At 47.8% G+C, this 15090-nt stretch overlaps 1 protein-coding gene and 1 long non-coding RNA gene across 4 annotated transcripts in view; one reads left to right on the top strand and one right to left on the bottom strand.

The window, feature by feature from the left end:
* The window catches only part of LOC134969284 (uncharacterized), a 119578-nt gene extending 109154 nt beyond the window's left edge, over window positions 1-10424 (bottom strand). Inside the window, exon 1 of the long non-coding RNA XR_010189444.1 lies at window positions 10308-10424. This is a non-coding gene — a long non-coding RNA (uncharacterized LOC134969284). The remainder of the gene's footprint in view (window positions 1-10307) is intronic.
* LOC134969283 (transmembrane protein 272-like) overlaps window positions 9705-15090 on the top strand; it is a 183111-nt gene continuing 177725 nt past the window's right edge. The window contains exon 1 of one of the 3 annotated variants that reach the window (XM_063945131.1): window positions 9705-9828. In XM_063945131.1, coding sequence (XP_063801201.1) covers window positions 9743-9828 — 86 coding nt within the window. In that variant the 5' untranslated portion in view covers window positions 9705-9742. Of the gene's footprint in view, window positions 9829-10231; window positions 10273-15090 lie in introns of those variants that run through there. The other 2 variants (XM_063945130.1, XM_063945132.1) reach the window with 2 other exon arrangements.

The following is a 15090-nucleotide window of genomic DNA, read 5'->3' as shown; positions in this document are numbered from 1 at the left end:
GGAGAATGATTTCAACGTTGTGCAAGGTTCTGCAACCCTTTGAACTTGCCACATGTGAAGTCAGTTCAGACACTGCCAGCCTGAGTCAGGTCATTCCCCTCATCAGGCTTTTGCAGAAGAAGCTGGAGACATTGAAGGAGGAGCTAAAACAGAGCGATTCCGCTAGGCATGTGGGACTTGTGGATGGAGCCCTTAATTCGCTTAACCAGGATTCACGGGTGGTCAATCTGTTGAAATCAGAGCACTACATTTTGGCCACCGTGCTCGATCCTAGATTTAAAACCTACGTTGTATCTCTCTTTCCAGCAGACACAAGTCTGCAGAGGTTCAAAGACCTGCTGGTGAGAAAATTGTCAAGTCAAGCGGAACGTGACCCGTCAACAGCTCCTCCTTCACATTCTCTCGCAACTGGGGGTGCGAGGAAAAGGCTAAGAATTCCGAGCCCACCCGCTGGCGGTGATGCAGAGCAGTCTGGAGCGAGTGCTGACATCTGGTCCGGACTGAAGGACCTGCCAACGATTACTGACATGTCGTCTACTGTCACTGCATATGATTCTGTCACCATTGAAAGAATGGTGGAGGATTATATGAGTGACCGCATCCAAGTAGGCACGTCAGACAGTCCGTACGTATACTGGCAGGAAAAAGAGGCAATTTGGAGGCCCTTGCACAAACTGGCTTTATTCTACCTAAGTTGCCCTCCCTCCAGTGTGTACTCCGAAACAGTGTTTAGTGCAGCCGCTCACCTTGTCAGCAATCGGCGTACGAGGTTACTTCCAGAAAATGTGGAGAAGATGATGTTCATCAAAATGAATTATAATCAATTCCTCAGTGGAGACATTCACCAGCAATTGCCTCCAGAAAGTACACAGGGATCTGAGATGGTGGATTCCAGTGGGGACGAATTAGTAATCTGTGAGGAGGGGGATGTACACAGTGAAAGGGGTGAGGAATTGGAGGATGAAGATGAGGTGGACATCTTGCCTCTGCAGAGCCAGTTTGTGCAAGGAGAGATTGATTGCTTCTTTTTTGGTGGGGGCCCAAACCAACCAGTCATTTCAGTCACAGTCGTGTGGCAGACCCTGTCGCTGAAATGATGGGTTCGTTAAAGTGTGCATGTCCTGTTTATACAACATAAGGGTGGGTGGGAGGGCCCAAGGACAATTCTATCTTGCACCTCTTTTTTCTTTTATTTTTCTTTGCATCATGTGCTGTTTGGGGACTATTTTTTAAGTGCCATCCTGTCTGACACTGCAGTGCCACTCCTAGATGGGCCAGGTGTTTGTGTCGGCCACTTGTGTCGCTTAGCTTAGTCACACAGCGACCTTGGTGCGCCTTTTTTTTTCTTTGCATCATGTGCTGTTTGGGGACTATTTTTTTGAAGTGCCATCCTGTCTGACACTGCAGTGCCACTCCTAGATGGGCCAGGTGTTTGTGTCGCTTAGCTTAGCCATCCAGCGACCTTGGTGCTGGATGGGGAATAGACGGGCTCCGCAGGAGACATGGGCACTTTAAGAAAGAATTTAGATTCTGGTGTGCTCTGGCTCCTCCCTCTATGTCCCTCCTCCAGACCTCAGTTAGAGAAACTGTGCCCGGAAGAGCTGACAGTACAAGGAAAGGATTTTGGGAATCCAGGGCAAGACTCAAACCAGCCACACCAATCACACCGTATAACTTGTGATAACTTTACCCATTTAACAGTATGAACAACAACAGAGCATCAGATCAACCCTGATGCAACTATAACATAACCCTTTTTTAGGCAATAACTATATACAAGCATTGCAGAAGAAGTCCACACTTGGGACGGGCGCCCAGCATCTACTACGGACTACGAGAAATAGATTTACCGGTAAGTAAAATCTTATTTTCTCTAACGTCCTAGTGGATGCTGGGGACTCCGTAAGGACCATGGGGATTATACCAAAGCTCCCAAACGGGCGGGAGAGTGCGGATGACTCTGCAGCACCGAATGAGCAAACACAAGGTCCTCCTCAGCCAGGGTATCAAACTTGTAGAACTTTGCAAAAGTGTTTGAACCTGACCAAGTAGCCGCTCGGCAAAGCTGTAATGCCGAGACCCCTCGGGCAGCCGCCCAAGAAGAGCCCACCTTCCTAGTGGAATGGGCCTTAACTGATTTTGGCAGCGTCAATCCAGCCGCAGAATGAGCCTGCTGAATCGTATTACAGATCCAGCGAGCAATAGTCTGCTTTGAAGCAGGAGCACCAAGCTTGTTGGAAGCATACAGGATAAACAAAGACTCTGTTTTCCTGACCCTAGCCGTTCTGGCTACATAAACCTTCAAAGCCCTGACCACATCAAGTAACTCGGAATCCTCCAAGTCAGTAGTAGCCACCGGCACCACAATAGGTTGGTTTATATGAAAGGATGAAACCACTTTCGGCAGAAATTGTGGGCGGGTCCGCAATTCTGCTCTATCCGCATGGAAAACCAGATAGGGGCTTTTATGTGACAAAGCCGCCAATTCTGACACCCGCCTAGCCGAAGCCAAGGCTAGTAGCATGACCACCTTCCACGTGCAAACTGCGTGAAGACTTCTTGATGAAGTCCCCCCTCTCCCGGGTGGAGGTCGTGCCTGCTGAGGAAGTCTGCTTCCCAGTTGTCCACTCCCGGAATGAACACTGCTGACAGTGCGCTTACGTGATTCTCCGCCCAGCGAATAATTCTGGTGGCTTCTACCATCGCCACCCTGCTCCTTGTGCCGCCTTGGCGGTTTACATGAGCCACTGCTGTGATGTTGTCTGACTGAATCAGAACCGGTTGGTCGCGAAGCAGGGACTCCGCTTGACGTAGGGCGTTGTATATGGCCCTTAGTTCCAGGATGTTGATGTGAAGGCAAGTCTCCTGACTTGACCACAGACCTTGGAAATTTCTTCCCTGTGTGACTGCCCCCCACCCTCGGAGGCTTACATCCGTGGTCACCAGGACCCAGTCCTGAATGCCGAATCTGCGGCCCTCCAAAAGGTGTGCACTCTGTAGCCACCACAGGAGAGACACCCTGGCCCTGGGGGATAGGGTGATTAACCGATGCATCTGAAGATGTGATCCGGACCATTTGTCCAGTAGATCCCATTGAAAGGTCCTCGCATGGAACCTGCCGAAGGGAATGGCCTCGTATGATGCCACCATCCTTCCCAGGACTCGAGTGCAGTGATGCACTGACACCTGTTTTGGTTTTAATAGATTCCTGACCAGTGTCATGAGCTCCTGAGCTCTCTCTATCGGGAGATAAACCCTTTTCTGGTCTGTGTCTAGGATCATGCCTAGGAAAGGCAGATGAGCCGTAGGAACCAACTGCGACTTTGGAATATATAGAATCCAGCCGTGTTGCCGTTACACTTCCAGAGAAAGTGATACGCTGTTCAGCAACTGCTCTCTTGATCTCGCTTTTATGAGGAGATCGTCCAAGTACGGGATAATTGTGACACCTTGCTTCCGCAGGAGCACCATCATTTCCGCCATTACCTTGGTGAATATTCTCGGGGCCGTGGAGAGACCAAACGGCAACGTCTGAGATTGGTAATGACAATCCTGTACCGCAAATCTGAGGTACGCCTGATGAGGTGGATAAATGGGGACATGAAGGTATGCCTCCTTTATGTCCAGAGACCCCATAAAATCTCCCCCTTTCAGGCTTGCGATGACCGCTCTTAGCGATTCCATCTTGAACTTAAACCTTTTCAGGTATATGTTCAGGGATTTTAAATTCAATATGGGTCTGACCGAACCGTCCGGTTTCGGGACTACAACATGGTCGAATAATAACCCCCTCCTTGTTGAAGGGGGGGAACCTTGACCACCACCTGTTGAAGATACAATTTGTAATTGTAGTTAACACTATTTCCCTCTCGTGGGGGGAAGCCGGCAGGGCCGTCGGTGAGGGGGCATCTGCTCAAAGTCCAGCATGTATCCCTGAGACACAATATCTATTGCCCAGGGATCCAACAGGGAGTGAACCCACTTGTGGCTGAACTTACGAAGACGTGCCCCCACCGGGCCTAGCTCCGCCTGTGGAGCCCCAGCGACATGCGGTGCATTTTGTAGAGGCTGGGGAGGACTTCTGTTCCTGGGAACTAGCTGTGTCATGCAGCTTCTTTCCTCTGCCCCTGCCTCTGGCAAGAAAGGACGCACCTCGGACTTTCTTGTTTCTTTGTGTTCGAAAAGCTGCATTTGATAATGTCGTGCTTTCCTAGGTTGTGCAGGAATATAAGGCAAAATATCAGAATTACCAGCTATAGCTGTGGAGACCAGGTCCGAGATCCCTTCTCCACACAATCCTCAGCCTTCCATATGCCTCTTAAGTCGGCATCACCTGTCCATTGCATATTCTACAGGACGCGTCAAGCAGAAATCGACATAGCGTTGACTCTAGAAACCAGTAGACTAATGTCTCTTTGAGCATGTCTCTTAAGACAGCATCTTTAATATATATATCTCTATATATATATATCTCTCTATATATATATATATATATATCTCTCTCTATATATATATATCTCTATATATATCTCTCTCTCTCTATATATATATATATATATATATATATATACACACATACTAGGGTCTCAATTTCTGCTGATAAGGTACCTGTGCACGCTGCTACAGCGCTATAAACCCATGCCGACACAATCGCCGGTCTGAGTAGTGTACCAGAATGTGCACGCTATCTGCAGGATCCCTGAGGATAGCTGTTAAGTCAGGGCTACCTTTTGGGCAAACGTAACACCCTAGGGGAAGATTCCCATCGTATCCTGGCCCTAGTAGGGAAAGGATACTCCCTGAGAATTCTTTGTGGGAAACTGCAGTCTCTTGTCTGGAGATTCCCGCTCTTTTTCATCATGAGAGGAGGGAAATTTAACTCAGCTTTCTTCCCCTTAAACATGTGTACCCTTGTGCCAGGGACAGATGAGTCATCAGTGATATGCAAATCATTTTTTATTACAATAATCATATATTGAATACTTTCCAGCCATTTTGGCTGTAACTTTGCATTATCGTAGTCGACACTGGAGTCAGACTCCGTGTAGATATCAGTGTCTATTATTTTGGATAGTGAGCATTGAGAGACTCTGAAGGTCTCTGCGACATAGGGACAGACATGGGTAGATTCCCTGTCTGTTCTCTTATCTTTTGTGCAATAAATTTACCTTAGCACTTAATTACACATATCCAAACAGGTGTCGGCGTTGTCGACGGAGACACCCCTCACACACACATTTGCTCCATCTCCTCCCTAGGGGAGCCTTTTACCTCAGACATGTCGACACACACGTACCGACACACCACACACTCAGGGAATGCTCATCTGAAGACAATTCCCCCATAAGGCCCTTTGGAGAGACAGAGAGAGAGTATGCCAGCACACACCCCAGCGCTATTAACCCAGGAATAACACAGTAACTTAATGTTAACCCAGTAGCTGCTGTTTATATTGAATTTTGCGCCTAATTATGTGCCCCCCCCCTCTTTTTACCCTCTTCTCTGCAGGGGAGAGGCTGGGGAGCTTCCTCTCAGCGGTGCTGTGGAGAAAAAACATGGCGCTGGTGAGTGCTGAGGAAGAAGCCCCGCCCCCTCGACGGCGGGCTTCTGTCCCGCTTAAATATACATTTACCTGGCGGGGGCTCATACATATATACAGTGCCCAACTGTATATATGCTAACTTTTGCCAAAGAGGTCCCAATTGCTGCCCAGGGCGCCCCCCCCCCCCCCCATGCGCCCTGCACCCTTACAGTGACCGGAGTATGTGAGGTATGTGTGGGAGCAATGGCGCACAGCTGCAGTGCTGTGCGCTACCTCAGTGAAGACAGGAGTCTTCTGCCGCCGATTTTGAAGTCTTCTTGCTTCTTATGCTCACCCGGCTTCTGTCTTCCGGCTCTGCGAGGGGGACAGCGTCGCGGCTCTGGGATCGGACGATGAGGGTGAGATCCTGTGTACAATCCCTCTGGAGCTAATGGTGTCCAGTAGCCTAAGAAGCAGGACCTATCTTCAGAGAGTAGGGCTGCTTCTCTCCCCTCAGTCCCACGATGCAGGGAGTCTGTTGCCAGCAGAGCTCCCTGAAAATAAAAAACCTAACAAAATACTTTCTTACAGCAAGCTCAGGAGAGCTCACTGAACAGCACCCAGCTCGTCCGGGCACAGATTCAAACTGAGGTCTGGAGGAGGGACATAGAGGGAGGAGCCAGAGCACACCAGAATCTAAATTCTTTCTTAAAGTGCCCATGTCTCCTGCGGAGCCCGTCTATTCCACATGGTCCTTACGGAGTCCCCAGCATCCACTAGGACGTTAGAGAAAAGGCGCCAGTCCGCTTTTCCTTTTGTAGGGAAACCTCGGACCAGTCCATCGTAAACAAATAGGACAATCTAGGGTGTAAAAGGGTGATGGGAACCGAATCTGGAGTGATCCATTGAGACAATATTGTCTTTTTGGCCATAGTGGCCAGTTTATTCAATAATTTTAAATTGCCTGCTATCCTGTTTAATGTTTAACCACACGTGACCCCCAATTAGTGTACCATATCCTCTTGTATGTGTCGCTTCTCTTGGGTATGGGTCATTGAGTCGACATGCATTAGGTCGACAGGGTCATTAGGTTGACATGTACTAGGTCGACAGGTCAAAAGGTCGACATGAGTTTTTTAAACTTTTTTTAGTATCGTTTTCTTCGTAAAGTTACGGGGAACCCCAATTAGTGCACGGTGTCCCCTCGCATGGCTTGCTTCAGGCAAGGTGCCTTGCTCCGCTACCGCTGCGCTCGGCACAGGTAACCGTTCCCAGTTGTAGTCCACGTGGATGGAAAAGTCCAAAAATTTGTTTAAAAAACAACAACTCATGTCGACATTTTGACCTGTCGACCTAGTACATGTTGACCTAATGACCCTCTCAACCTAATGCATGTCAACAAATAGTGGTCGACCTAATGAATGTCGACCTAAGTGGTGTCGACCTAATGACCGTATCCCCTTCTCTCCCCACGCTTTGGACAAGGTGCCGCGCTCTGCTGCTGATGCACTCGGCATGGGTTCCTATTCCCAATCATAGTACATGTGGATGATGAAGGATGAAAATGTTGGGGAAAAAAAGTACAAAAAAAACCCAAAAAAAATTGTCGGCCATTGTCATGTCGACCTTTGAACCTGTCATATTTAAGAACTGTCTACCTTTTACCTGTCGACCTTTTGACCATGTCGACCTTTTGCATGTCAGTCATAAAGAGTCAACTTACTGACTGTCGACCTAATTACTGTCAATCAATTTCCGCAGTCTTATCAACAACTCATCTCATTAATTATTGGGGTGCATTACACACTGAATAATACAAAGCCATGTCACCTCCGATATACTGAAGAAGTACGTTTCTACTCAACCATATCAACCATTTCTAAACATTCTGTGTCACTTTACTGATAAGGAGGGAGAGGGCGACATGCTGGCACCTCTCTTTGGTCAACCAATAACTGAGACAAGACAACTTCGTTTCTTGGGCAAATCAAAAGGTCACAGCTTTATTGATTAAATATATAATCACAACCAAAACAAACTGCAGTGCACGAAAAACAAGGGGAGCGGTGCGCCATGCTCACGCAACGTTGTACCACCTGAGGCGTGGCTGCCCCGCCTTCGTGGGTATGCGGCCCTGCCTCCTACAATTTGGTACTACCCGGGGCGTGCCCGACCCCACCATGTGCTTACGGGACCACGCCCCTACCATTTTGGGACCAGCTACCATCCGCACAGCACCCTACCTTGGCGCGCAACCCGTATGGACCCTGCCGTATTAATGCTGGAACCAGTCGTGCTGCCACCTATTGGAGAATATGCGAGGCATTCTGTAAATCCCCTACTTTCATGCCTTGCGCACCGCTCCCTCCCCGCCGACCAAACTGTGACAATAACATCCTTCTCAACAACCTATACAGAAATGTAAGAACATGAACTTGAAAAATCACAAATGTTTCTTTTTGCTCTTTTTTTTTTTTTTTAAATAATTATATATAAAACAATGACATGCAATATCCAACATCGTTACATAACTCTTTACGCCTCCTGGCTGCCGCCTATGACCGCTTAGACACCTCTTCCTTTTTAACTCACCTGGCTGGGTGGGCGGGCGTCTTGTCCTTGCTGTGGGGTGAATGCACTCAGCCCACCCGGCTCCCAGCATATAAACCTCCTGCTGCCCACTCCCCTGCAATTAAATCCTTTAACCCTCACTGGCCGTTATGATCAGCCAGGTGCTAAAAGGGGGACCGGTGTGCTGGCTGCTACCTCCCCCCCATCCCCCCTGCCTGGGGGGTTCCCTCCATTGCCCCCAGGAGCTGCCTTGCGCCCCTCCCCCTTATCTGGCTTCGGGGGCCACCTTTGGCTACCTTCGCCCCTTATGCAAGAGATACAAGAGAATGCAAGGGTTCAGTTTGTAGTAAATTACCCCAGTGCCAAGAACTTTATTTATTCATGCAAAAACAGCTATTTTGTCCCCTACACAGAGTGCTGGCAGCTGAATGCTCTGGGAGTGTGCTGGGATATGATGTCAAGAAAACATTTTTTTTTTTACACAATGTACCTTCATTTGAGCATTTATCATATCTGTCCATGACCTTAAAGGCCCATATACACAGGCCGATGCCGGAGAGATGTGTGCTGAGCGAACCGCTCAGCACACATCTCTCCCGCCACTCAGCACAGCGCGATCTGTGCTGAGCGTGCGGGGGGAGACGGAGGAGCCGCTCATTTCACCCAGCGGGTGAAATGAGCGACCCGCTAGATTGGCCTGCACGGCAGGCCAATCTAGCAGCAGCAATAGCGATGCGCGGGGCTGCGCATCGCTATCGCTGTAAGGGGTACACACGGAGCGATCCTGCGTATATTCTAAGCAATCTAGTCAGATTGCTTAGAATATCGCTCCGTGAGTACCCCCCTTTAGAATCCCCATGCTGTAATCAGCTGCCTTCAGTCCATTGAACCAGATGATGACTGCAAGCTTCAACTCATCATCGCTTTCAAAACTTTTCTGCCCAGGAACTACTTGTGCTTAGTGAATATCGCTTGAAGCAAGGACCAGACTATAGGATGAGTGATTGAATACCGGCTCCAACCCAAAACTGTGACAAGTGATGGGCGTCCAGGCCAAACTTCATCGTACACGTTTGTTTGTCTATTATTGAACATTTCACACCACTTTCTCACCTCACCGTACACCTGCTTATAATGATGATAAATTTCATCAGGTCTCACTTTCTGCACATTCAAGAATGGAATAACACTCCTCACTTCACAGTCGGAAGGATTTTGTATTGTTGTGTTAATTTTAGCAATGCACATTGGCAAAAACAACCATAACAGCTTGTCACTCACACAGCACATAGAAAACAGGTTAGGAAGACCGCCTGCCCATGACTTGGGGATTGTGAGTGATTTGCGCGGCGGGAATGCGAAACTGGGCTTTACATTCTGGATTACCCTCCTACTATTAATATGGCTTCCACATTGCACATTTCTACCTCTTGTGATATGAAATACAGTTTCTGTTAGTATTAAGTTAGTGTAAGTAGCCCAGTGATACAGCAGAAGGTTAAATATATAGGATTCGTGTTTCTGCCTTCTGTAAGTGAAAGTGCCAACCTTATTTGTTTCTCAGCCAAAATCAATGCTCACCCCCTCCCTCCCATTGCAGTGAGGGGGAAGTCCTGGGAAGGGCCTGCAGCTGTTTATACTGTCAGTCCTATGCCTGGAATAAAAAGGACAGAGACGGCAGAAGGGAGGGATTTGTGTATTTCAGGATCCTGTGAGAGAACGCTGCTGTCTGCAAGGTGAGGATGGGAATTATTTACACTGCATGAAACCATCGCTCTGTAACTAGTGATCAGGACAGCAAGGCAGTGATCACTAACCTGCAGGACAGCAGCCCAGCACGAGGCAGCTTTGTCCTGTGACTGCAGAGTTAGTTGCCCTGCCCCTGGTTAGTGAGATGCAGAACTGATCTGTTGTCAGATGGCATCTGGATACATGTGTCTGCTTATTCCAAATGTGTTGCTCCACTTCTTCATCAGCCCTCCTGCAGTGCACAGTATAAAGGGAACCCCTGGGGTGTCTCCAGGACAGACCACTATGTCTAACTTCACATACTTGTGCTCAGGGAGTGGTTAGGACCGTGATATGCTGCAGCTGCTGCTGTCAGTGATGCACTGCAGTTCTCTCTGCCAGAAGACATTTGCTCCCTGGATCTAATCATGAGGACATTTGTCTTACCAGATGTAGTTTCTTAGTTTTATTGCTTTTGGTTTCTTACCTGTGTTTTTGTTTACTGAATACATTACATAATTGGGTTCCTGCAGTTATCACTCCTTATGTCAGAGGTTCTCAAACTCGGTCCTCGGGGGCCCACACAGTGCATGTTTTGCAGGTCTCCTCACAGAATCGCAAGTGATATAATTAGCTCCACCTGTGGACCTTTTAAAATGTGTCAGTGAGTAATTAATACACCTGTGCACCTGCTGGGTTACCTGCAAAACATGCACTGTGTGGGGTCCTAAGGACCGAGTTTGAGAACCTCTGCCTTATGTCCTTGGATGTTTCAGGCAAAGTGACTGACTGTTCAGACATTGGATACATTTTTGCACAAGCATTTTGGGTGTTAGATACTGTAGTATTATGAAATCTTTACCTTACATAATTTTTATTTTTTTGCATTGAAGTCACACCAATGTGCTGGATATTCTACACTTTACACTGTCCATTTTACTGTCACTGATTGCAAGGAAGAATCTAAAATGATTTTTGTTCTGAGCCAGAACCATAGATTGTTTTGTGTTTCTAGATTATCTCCTCATTTTGTAGTTACTAGTAGGGTATTTAGCACTGTGAAAACTTTTTGGAGTGTGTCTTGTATGGGAAAATACTGATGAAATTCCATTAGAACCTTGCGCACTAATATATGTAACGCGGGTTAGCCATCGGGAAAACCTTGTTTAGTTTCTGCTTGCACCTGTCTTCACTTGTTATTGTAGCTTTAAGGCGAGATGACTGTTGAAAGAATAATTTGTCATTGTTCTACAATTGCAAAATGAAAATCGCTCCAAGGGGCATATTTATCATAATCCACATTATGTTGACATTGGCAATCGCAGGATTTGTGGGGGGTTTCTTTCCATGTGCGCATGTGTGTGCATATACAATACATGTATTCTGTATGTATATATGTGTGTGTGTGTATACACAACAAATTCCAGAGTATGCTGATGTGTAGTTGTTGGTAAATAAATGTGGTTTTGCCAGATCTTAATTTTAGTATAGAGAGATTTCTTCTGTTTCTTAACTTTACCAGATTACCCAATTTGGGGCCTGTAAAATCACTCAGAGAAATTAAAGCAATACATTAGTAAAGAATACATTACGTTTTATTTAAAATTTTGAACATATTTGACAGTGCAACTTTTGTATACAAATATTACAGATTAGCAGTACAATCTCATGCACACAGACCAATGTAAGCGAGATGTTCACAAGTTTCCCCTCCCTTCACCTTAGAAAAGGCGAGAGCCCGCTGCACTTTCATCATTAGGCTCCAGGGTCTGTGGGAGAGGGGCGGAGCCAATATGATATCACTCTATGAAAAACATGTGAAATTGACTCCGCACCTCACCACCGACCCGTGTATCATGGCATATAGCTGCGAGGGGGTGGGGATCTAGGTTAAAACCAGGTTAAAAAAGAAATACATTTGGTCTGTCAGGGGGGTTTGTGGGGAATCAGAAACCACCACTGCGTGCGCTAGTGGTTGAAAAGATGCAATATTCTGGATTTTGCTTTGCAATTTTGCTCTGTTTAGAAATGTTAGACAGTACCAATGTAGCCTCTGTGTATAGCAGTTCAAATGTATACAGTTTATTTGAATCACTCTATACAGTATACCACAATTAATATTACTACTACTAATGGTGATATTTTTTGTGTCCTGCTGTCTAATACTCTAAGCTTAACAACACACCTATTGTCATAGGGGGAAATGTATCAAACCTTGGAGAGAGAGAAAGTACAAACCAATCTGCTCTTAACTGTCAGTTTATAGGCTGTTTCAAAAATGACAGGTGGTTGCTAATTTAGCTCTGTCCAATGTTTGATACATCGCCCCCACAGTGGGAGAATTCCTTTGTTGAGCTGCATTTAGTGTCTTTCACAAACAAGTGCTGATTACCCTGATATCAGGTGGTCCCTATGTCAGTTGTACTGCTGATTTTGGGGTAACCAATGATGTGTTGAAAAAAGTGTCAGTTCTGGTTTAAAAAGTGTGTGTGTGTGGTGGGGCATGCACGATTGCACTTTTTTAAATGAAGTTAAATACTTTATTTGTTTGCTGTTTTTAAAATGCAGAAGTAGGGACAGTGTCCACCTACTTCTATGACATCACAAAATCTTTTACATGGCGAAAACGTTGGTTGATCTGATGAAAATGAATTTGGTTGGAGGGGCGTGGCGACGGCGGCTAGCAGATAGGCAGCAGGGTTGTTGAGCTCCCCGGCCTATTAATCCTAAAGTGATCCTGGGGCCCTCTCTGAGGCTCATTTTCGTCCGGGCCACGCTGTATCGCCGTTGGGGAGCGGCGGCCGTCTCCTGTGGTCTCCTGCCAGAGCTGTCAGCCTGCGCCAGCGGCCGCCCGAGTCTCAGGCCTAGGCCGCCGGGAAATCCCCGGCCTCGATTTCTGGAGCTCTGCTGTGCTGCCGCGCGCGCAACCCGCGGTGAAGATCGGGTCACCCGGCGCCTGAGGAGTGCCCACCACCTACATCTGCTGGGGAACCCGCCAGGCTGCTTCTGACCCCCGAGATTGGGGTGAATATATTGAGGGGAGTGAGACTATGAGTCCGGCGGCCATCTTGGCTGCAGCTTCTGCTTCCACTGTAAATCCTCTGTGTGACCTGTGAAAGGGCTGCAGAACTGGAAGATTTGCCCCAGCACAGGTTATCCCACCTTTTGCCCCTTGCCTATTACTGAATAGCACATCTTACAAAATCACCCCCAGACCCCTCTGCCCCACCCCTCCTCCTTCTCTGTGTTTCACTGCTGGATGCCCTGTGCTCTGGAGTGCTGCTGATACTGCATCTCATCCCTACTGCTGTGCTTTCTGACACTGAATATCGGGACTCTGAGCGCTGCTTGGGCCTTGTTACTATGGTGAGGGGTGGTCAGAGCGCAGCTGCGGCTAAATTGGAGAAGTTTGCCCGCCAACCTGCTGCCCAGCCCTCTCCTTCTACCAAACCGACTCCCCCGGTCGGGGCCGGCTCGGGCGCAGACATGCAGACATCTACTCCTTCCATTCAGCATGTCATGGAGGCCATAGCGGCCAGCGAACAACGCCTGTCGGAAAAAATGGAGAAGGTACAGTGCGACTTACCACTGTTGCGCCAGGACGTCCAGCGTGTCCGGGAGAGGGTCGGCGAAATGGAAACACGGGTCTTTGATCTGGAAGACCGCAGCGGCCCCCTACAACGGTCTGTTTCAGCGGTTACACAACAAGTCTCGTCACTGCAAACTAAACTTCTGGATATGGAGGGGCGACTTCGCAGAAATAATGTGAGATTCGTGGTCCTGCCTGAAAGGGAAGAGGAGGCGCACCCTGAGGATTTCCTAGAATCCTGGCTGAAAGAGGCGTATGGCGCTGAATCCTTTACACCCCAATTTGCGGTGGAGCGGGCGCACCGGGTACCTTTCCGGCCTTTGCCTCCGGGCGCACCGCCGCAAACATTTATTGTCAAGTTTCTGCACTATAAAGACCGGGACTCCGTCCTGCGCCTGCGTCCAAAAAGATCGGGCCCAGTTTCTGCCCATCAAGCGGCGCCTTCGTGACCTGAGTCTTCCATATTCGATGCTGTTTCCCTCTAGGCTACGCGTGGTGGCGGACGGGGAAACTAAGTTCTTCAGCTCTCCGAGGGAGGCGGCGGACTGGCTGGACAGGTACGCTCCGGGCGCCCGCCAGATGGCTCCGGACTGATTGACATCCAGTTTCCTCTCTACATGTGCCTACAATATGCAAGTATAAGTCCGGGGAGCTTCCTTTGTATTAGTTGTTCTGGACTTTGCCGGGTAGTGACTTTTACGCATCGGTTTTTGTATTGGGGGGGTTTTGTTTGGATCTGTATGCTACGCATAGCACTGCCGTAGGCTTTCAGATCACCAAGGTTACAGCTCTGTTAGGGATAAGAGTATGCCACAGTTCGGGGAGGTATACGGGTTGTTGTTGGGATAATGTTGGTTTTTCTAGGTTTCTCTCTTTCAATTTTTTGTTTTCCATATGTCTATTTACTAAATTGTGAGGTGATGTTGTGTTATTTAGGGGGGTTTGGCTCGGGACCCGGGGCTTGCGGACTATATGGTTTCTGGGATGGTACTCTGCACGGGCAGGTAGATACCCGGATAATGTTGATGGGTGGGCTCCCTTTTCACCTTGGGGGGTCTCTGCATGCTGTGTCTCGGATAACACGACAGACGACATCAAAAGAAACTACTTGTTCAGCGCCTCAAACAAATCAATCATTTAAATAAAACCAACAAATTAAGGTACAACAGGCTCCTGAGACACTGCGCTTGCCACACCACTATGTGAGATGGATTGGAAGACTATAGAGCAAGAAAAGTGGCTGCGCTGTGTGTCAGCAGCTATATAAAATAGAGAGCACAACGTATAAAATGTAAAGAATTTATTCTCTTAATCAATATAGTTATAAAACATGTAGGTTAATAATACACCTATATCTGTCTCAGGTGATATAAAGGTTCAGCCGTGTGATAAAAATGGCTATCCAATATATTAAATCCTAATTGTGCAATAGGGAGGGAACAGGAGAATTTGTAGATGTAGTTCCAGATAAATGTAAACATATACTACCTCTCCGGCAAGGGCTGGTATAAACTTGGCCGGGCGTCCCCGGCTAGTGAGTCCTGCGTTGCCCGATGTTCTGCACAGAGGAGAGGAGTATTGCGGTGCCCAGTGCCGAGCACCTCCCAATAGAAAGAGATGTATAATCGTCTCCTGTATTCCTGATCGCCAGCCGGCGATGAAGCAAGCTGCTGAAATGCAC

Source organism: Pseudophryne corroboree, chromosome 11 (genome assembly GCF_028390025.1).
Source record: "Pseudophryne corroboree isolate aPseCor3 chromosome 11, aPseCor3.hap2, whole genome shotgun sequence".
Taxonomy (NCBI): Eukaryota; Metazoa; Chordata; class Amphibia; order Anura; family Myobatrachidae; genus Pseudophryne; species Pseudophryne corroboree.
This window is presented reverse-complemented; position numbering and strand designations above follow the sequence as displayed.